Source organism: Hoplias malabaricus, chromosome 6 (genome assembly GCF_029633855.1).
Source record: "Hoplias malabaricus isolate fHopMal1 chromosome 6, fHopMal1.hap1, whole genome shotgun sequence".
Classification (NCBI taxonomy): domain Eukaryota; kingdom Metazoa; phylum Chordata; class Actinopteri; order Characiformes; family Erythrinidae; genus Hoplias; species Hoplias malabaricus.
The window spans coordinates 32,901,786-32,909,577 of NC_089805.1; the positions used below are offsets into that span (position 1 = coordinate 32,901,786).

General features: G+C 38.0%; 1 protein-coding gene across 1 annotated transcript in view; it reads right to left on the bottom strand.

Annotated features, from left to right (window-relative positions):
- Positions 1–7,680, bottom strand: part of zgc:85777 — a 36,749-nt gene extending 29,069 nt beyond the window's left edge. The window contains exons 1-2 of the mRNA XM_066675731.1: positions 7,448–7,680; positions 2,470–2,590 (exon numbers count right to left, since the gene is read on the bottom strand). Coding sequence (XP_066531828.1) covers positions 2,470–2,590; positions 7,448–7,633 — 307 coding nt within the window. The 5' untranslated portion in view covers positions 7,634–7,680. The remainder of the gene's footprint in view (positions 1–2,469; positions 2,591–7,447) is intronic.
- Between the last annotated feature and the right edge of the window lie 112 nt (positions 7,681–7,792).

The window sequence follows — 7,792 nt, forward strand, 5'->3', positions numbered from 1 at the left end:
TGAAAAAGCAGTCAGATGCTTCTCCAATGCATCAATGGATATAAAAATCCAAACCAAAACAAGAAATCATAACGAAAGTGAATGGTATCTGTCGGTATGAATTGTGCATTAAGATTGATTTTTTGGAATCTTAATCTCAGTGCCAAAGAGACAGACAGGTCATTCCCCCTATTATGAAAACATGATAGTCTGTGTTAATGAATCATAGCTGCTTTTCAAATAGTTTATGAGAAACATATGTCAAGTGACGTCAAGTATGTTGTTTAACCCAAGTGAATTTCTCAAACAGATTGCAGTCTCCCAAAAAGAATTAGAATTTACAAGCTATTTAACTATTATACATAGGGTTTTTAACTGTTTTATGAATTTTTAGTACTAGAAAGATGTGCTATAATGATGCAGAATACATTGGATTGGCCCAGAAATGTCACAGCATATATTCAATGACTTTTTTCTTATATTTAAAGAACATGATAAACCCATCCCTTAGACAAAAACATACCAAGCTGCCAAGTTAAGCAAGTGTAAGATTGCATTAAATGCTTCACAGTTTGGAATAATAAGTTATCTAGCTCTAGGGAGGAGAGGTCACTGACACAATGTCCAGCCATATCAGAGGTTTTGTGCTCAGACTTTCCTCTTAGTTATCTGTTATTTTGGGGGATTTTTCCTTCAGTTAAGAAAATGTATTTTGCTTTCATGAATTCTTGAAACTGGTAATGTGGAAGGACGTCTAACCTGATTCAGTAATCTCATATTTATACCAATTTCTCTTGGGAAATGACAAAATAAATAAAATAAATTCTCTATAATATTGCATAATGTACAGCCCTAAATATAATTTTGAAGGTATATTATTTAAGTGGGTCATAATCAGTTGATGTTAAGTGTGGAAAATTTACAGAGAAACACTTGCAGTACACATGGAAGTGTGGAGCTAAATATCTGCATGAATGATGAAAAATGCAGTTTAAATTCCAATTTTTTTATTCCAATAAAAAAATATCCAAATACGCTGATGCATGTCTTTTAGACCATCTGATAGGATGATGGCTGCATTTCTGAATAGATAAATGTTCACATTTATTTCACTCTGTAAAAAATTATGATGCAGGCATTTTCATACAGGACAAATAAAAAGTAGCAGGACACCCTTTTATCTAAATAACCCAGCAAGTAATGTGTGAGGCTATGTCCGGAACATGGCCGCCGCATTGAAAGCCACCATATTGGATCAAGGGTAATTTTTTCCAATGGAAGATGTAGCATATCAAAGGAATAAAAGGGCATCCTGCTACTTGACTTAACCTGTATTTCCAAACTACAATAAAGCTGGGCAGTAAAAACTTTGGAAAAGTTTTCTTTGTACATTTGTCAATGAAATAATGGTCCAGGGGAATTAAAACACTGATACTTGTTTCTACGCATTAATAAAATATCCATGTCAATGTTTTAAAACAATGCACTTTTTAAAACAAGTGAGAAGAAAACCAGAACAATTAAACATTATTTAAAGATTTTAAATATCCAGATGGAGCATAGTAATCAAGATTAGACATAATCGAATCATTAATGTAATCTTAATCAAGATTCACTTAACCCCCATTGTTTATCCATGGAGATATGAATCACATCACTTGTTAGAACAATGGGCAATCGTCTGGTTTGTACCGAATTGCTTGTATAATAAATGTGCTACCACTAATCCATTTTGGATCCTTTAATTATACTTGCGTAGTCATACGTTTACTGAGGTATGACTGTATTACTGTAAAACAACAATAAGGATTCCCGTTATGTTAGTGTGCACATAATCTAAATTTGGAATCTCTGACAAATAACCTCACGCTGTATACTATTAATAAGGTGAGACAATATATAAGACGGTAATCTTGAGTCCAGGACATGCTTCCCAAGCTCTCTTTTAATCCTGTCTGCTAATGCAAAAGGCTTCCAGTGTCAGCACTTCTTAATGCAGAGACTCTCTCTCTGACCTACAGATTTATGAAGTAATGTTAAGCAGTAGACTCTCATCCCAACACATACATTTGTTTTTTAAATGTAATATGTATTTATAAATATATTTTAACTGTAAAGGTCCCATCACAGAAGCACCCAAATATATGCTACAGTCCATTGTAGGAAAAAAGACAAATTATATATATATATATATATATATATATATATATATATATATATATATATATATATATATATATATATTCTGTATATAACACACTGCATTTAACACAGATTGATCTGCAGATGTTTGTCCAAGGTCAATCTGAAGATCAGTTCTTCTGCATGTGTAAGAATTACCAAGTTTCAAAGCTGTATTTTCATACATTTTTTAGCCAAAAAAAATGATTTTTCTATCCTCTTGTTCACAGCTAAATTACAGGTACTGGAGTAAAAGTTTATTACTCCAGGGGATTTAAAATCAACAACTTTTGATTTTGGTCTGCTCACCAGTGGGTTTGTTGACCCCCAAAAAGCCTGCAGTTCCTAAGACCTTGAAAATCCTGTGAGCTGGAAACTGACCCTCTTCTTCCCACTTGTCCACATATGGGTTGATCTCCTGATCAATGAGCTACAAAAAGAAATAAAAAACAAAAAGTTTTATTTATTGATTTATTGAAAAAAGTTTGCACAATGAAGCCACACAAAAACAAATCCACAAAAGTTAAAAACAAATTATTAATAGGAAATTAATAATCCTTGAGAGATCTTGATATGTGGTTCTCATATTCCAGTGTTGTTAGGCTTATGAACAGAACAGAAAAAATCTACTGATATGAATATATAATTAGTATTTCAAAAGTTTTTTTTCATTTTATTTACAGTAAATTAGGTACTAACTCGTATTCCTGTTTCTAATTTTGGTCAACCAGAAATAGCATCACATCCCCTAAAGGTTCCTCAAGAGTGTAATGAACCCTTCACCCACGTCAGACAAGGATTGTTGTCTGCAGCAATAACATGACTCTTGGGAAAAGGAGTAAGACTCAGAGCCACTTTCCCAGTCTGAAAAGACCACTCCTGCGGGGAGGAAAGGGCATTTGAGTTCTGCGGGAAACACTGTTGATTCACTATACAGTCATTCTTGAATAATTTCTCTAGTACAGTCATGATTCAGTATTCTCTTAACTGAAATGACAGATTGACTATCAACTAGTTCCTACCATTCTACCTTGTAAATATCTTTCAAATATTATTAGTGCCTTTAACAATACTTCTAATGTTTTTTAAATGTTAACGTTTGAAAGGTGGAACTCTCAATAGGTCCACAGACCAGCAGGCAGTTCCAGACTTGCATTCCTCAACCCTAAATTCCAAGTGATGTTTGCACAGTTAAATTTAATTAAATAGGGTTTGACAAGTTAAGTTTGTTCACCTTTATAGTAAATAATAAAACAACAATATAAACTTTAAAAGTAATTAAATAACATTTAATTCTTTAACCTTATTTCACATCCAAAGTGCTGGAATAGACAGACACAAACAAAATATAAAAAATATTGTTCATTAGGTACTAACTTTTCAGTGTTTACAGTTTTCTGCAGTATTCAGTGGAAGATGTGATTTCATAATTTTCAGGGTGGTGAAAGGATGACTAGTCGACCCCAGTGCAGAACAGAAAGGTTTCCTCACAGCATGACACACAACAATTTCACTCTTTTCCTGATCTCTTCCATTTTTTCCTGTCTTATTTCAATCTTGTTACAACTCTACACCTCGACTTCCTGTCCCTATGATTTCCTCTCACCATTTCCTGCCCATTCATGCCTGGTGGTCAATATACACCCCGCCTGCCCTGTTTTTGTATTTCTTATACAGCCTAAGAAATGAGTCTTTATGGCACCCTGACAACTCACGTGTTAAAAAAAAACCTTGTGTTCAAGTCTGCCACATCCCTGCTTGTGCAGTTTGGCATCAGGGGCCAGAAACTAAGGGTGGCTGTGAAGGAGTTATCAGAAACAGCTGAAAGGTCTAATCCATGGTTGTAGATAGGGATAGCACAGATTACTTGGGGAAATGCAATGTATAGGTGCTATTGTGGTTGTTGGTGATGTAGGACATAAAGTTCACAAGGAACTGGTGGCACTGAGCATGAATTAATGGTACCAGTGGGGCCAGGTACAGCCTTAGTCACCAGGGAGGCCAGCGTGGATTTACGACACCAGACTTCACTGTTGAGACTTCTGGAGGTGCTGTGGGCTGGTTGCTGATTGGATCAGACAACCACAGCAAACTTAGGGTGTAGCTGTAGGATTGGAACAATAAAAATGATGTGGCTGCCGGTTGGAAGAGTGGAGTGGGCCCTATGTGAAGCTCTAATGGATTGGCAATTTACATCTTATCTTGTGTATGACTGTAATTCAAACAGAGTAAAACAGAAAAAATAGCCCTAAAATATTTTCTCTGCTTATCCAAAATCACACCAATATATCTAATGTGAAAGATACAGATGGTGACGTGTTCCGAGTCGCTGTAGCGCCACCATTAGGCTGATTGGGCTGATTCTTTACGCCTGAGTAGCGGGAGGTTTTACTACTAGTTGACCAAACATCAAGCCTGTAGGCCTTACGGTTTGGGCTACCGATCAAGTTTCATTGGAGAAAAAAAAGGAACAAAAGCACTAACTATTGTGGGCCTTCACACACACTTTAAAAAAAATAAAAAATTCCCAAAAGTCACTCACTATGTACAGGAAAGGAGGGACCATAGAAATGCAACAAGGAAACCAGTAAGGACTTCAGGGAACCCAAAATTAAAAAAAAACATCACAGGTATGTATTCTGAAATGTTATAAAAGTTCAAGAGCACTGGGTTATCCTCCACTTTCAGCACATCATATGCACATGAGACATCTGACCAGTGGATACTAAGATCTCCTAAGAAAAGCTAAATATGGAATATACACCAATGTTAGTAATCTCCCTGGTTACCAACATACAAAAGAAAACAACATTCAAAAACCATCTAATGAAACCAATTTTGCTTTCTGCTGTGCTTTAATTAAGTATATCCTTACCAACCCTCTTTGACCCACTCCAAACCACTAGGGATTACACCACAAAGCAACATCCTTTTCCTTTGTTAAAGCCATTTCCAGTTGGACACTATTTTGAGCCAAAGGCATAGTGATTCCATCTGTATGGAAAAGTTCTTTCTTCCTTTTAAGTGAAAGGAAGTTCTACACCACTCAAGGTCTAAGCATTCACTGCTGGCAGGTTCATAAATATTGTGTCACAACTGATTGCCTATTATCCCATTATACTGAATCAGGTATCTGACCTTGAAATCTGAATACTGAAAAGTGTTTACAGAAATTAGTGCACACACACACAAACACAAACAAACAGATTGGCAGGCAGACACATTGTGTCACACTATGGTGCTTTTCCACCACATGGGTCCAATTCTACATAACTAGACTCTGCATGCTTAAATCTTGTCGCTTTTCCACTGGCAGGGCTTCTTCAAAACACCTCAAGCAGATGCGATTGCTCTATGTTTGCAAGGGAAGCTCAGCTTCCCCTAAAATGTCAAAAAATAAGTGATCAAATATATACTGTTGTGTGTACATGTCATTAAATAAATATGCACTACAACACGCTCAACTTTTGTTCAGAATCAGCTTCTTATCACTGGTAAAGACGCGGCTTTCCTCTCAATCATTCCCGCAGCCTCACAGTGCTTTAAACAGCGTTCAATAGCAAAGCAGCGAAATGAGACGAGTCATTGGATAAATACTAGGCTTTGTCCCGCCCATCGGACGCTCAGCGTCTCTGGGGGTCTATGGGGCAGTGGGCTGGCCTCGGCTGGCCCAAACGCTCAGCTTCTGCCTGATCTGTCTGAGGCTGAATCCCTTTTTGATTGACAGCAAAATGAGCGAATCAGCGATCCTTTGGTATAAAGATCCGTGGGAGCATTACATTTTCATTCTGTTCTGAGTTGAAACAGACACTTTCTTAAACCTCTTACCGGCATTTTCTTTGTTAAAAATGACTAGTGACAAATCAAGCTTCTATTTCTGGTGGGGTTTTTTGTAGCTGCTTGTGTTTGGAGACTGACTTCTATCACTCTTTCTGACTTCTATCGCAGTTTCTGACCAGCGAGTGGTGCTGAGTCCCTCCACAATCAAAAAGCACTCACAGGCGGACACACTTCACATGCCAAGGCCGTTTAAGCAGCCTAGCTCTGCTGGCCATTGAGAGGACACTAGTCAAGTCCCTGGAAAAGACACCTTGTTGGTACGACAGGGTCACAGATCATTTTCTTGAAAAGGAACGAAGGGTAGAATTTATGTATAAATAAACCAACACATTTCATGATGTAGGCCGCTTCCCCTCCTTGAAAGACCAGCATCCGCCACTGACCTCAAGGTAATGTTACGTGCTGCCATAACTTTTACAAGCTGTGGTTTGTGCAGGATTTAAATGGGTTCTTCATTTTGTGGTGATTGACATGGTTCTGGCCAATCATTGCTCTGCATAGTTTAAACGTCACTATTTAGCACCTACTCTGCACAGTTGGAGCCCCAAGCGAGCTGGGACTGAAAACCTACTCGGTTCCAGGAACCAGGTACCAGATTTGGCCAGTGGAAAATCAAAAGAGCTGTGCCATAGTCGTGTAGGTTCCATGTAGTGGAAAAGCGCCACTAGAGAGCAGTTGGGTGTTTGGGTCACTTGCTCAGGGGCATTTCAACCCTGAATATTGAGCGAGGAGAAAGCAGTGCTTCTTCTTTTCCTCAGGCCCTGTTAAAAAAATCTGTGCAATATCTGTGTGAGTCATAAGTATAAATAAATGTGTTTAAAGATAGTGTTGTGTAGATTACCAACTGCACAAAGCATCAGTCAGTTGTAAGTCAAGAGTCACATGACCATAATTGTCATGTTGTTTAGGGCTGGTGTAGTTCACTATGTATATACACAAATAGTGCATTATATGTCTTTAACAAACATTTTGCATATTCAGCCATAAGCTTCACAATCCCATATCTAATTAGAGCAAAGGTGCATGACGTTTGCAGTGAATCACACGAGTAGCAAACCCTTTGAGACTCATTTGAGCTGAAGTGTACTTGAACAATTAGACACATCCTATCAATATTGTGTTGTGGAATATATTCCTGGTGTGTTGTTTAACCCACTTCTCAACAGATATGTAGAGTGTGTCACGGTAAACTCGGGCCATAACTCCCTACGTAGTGCACAAAATAACGAATTCCACACGACCCGTGTATTTTATGATCAACAAAAAGTTATTTTTATGCAGCCACAAGCCACTTCCTGCGTAATATTCAGTCCATTGTTCAGGAGCAGACAGACGTTGTTTCATGGTATATGTAGTTAAACGACCTTAAAACCGAGAACTGAAGGTTTTAAGAAGCCATGTCAGTGGAGCAGTGCATTGTGCTAAAAGGCTAATGTTACATGTTTACCTTTCTTAGAGATTCCTTCAGGGCAAAATGCTCTTGCGAATAGAGAATATGGTCACCAGCCTGCACAGTGGCCTTGGGTCTAGATACGTTTTCAGATATGGGCCGTTTATGGCACACCACGGCAGGTCTGAGAACATTGCTACTCAAACTTAGCTGTTTCTGCAGAGCTCTTCCCCACATAGCCATTACTCTCTACTTCACTGCACTCTACCGCTGCGCCACAGAGCACATGCGCACTGGAGGACGATACACTTCTGTACGTCATGGAAACTTATGGAAGCACGTATTCGCCACAGTAAATACGTTAAAGTTATGAGACATTAAATCATCAACTGGTTATTAATT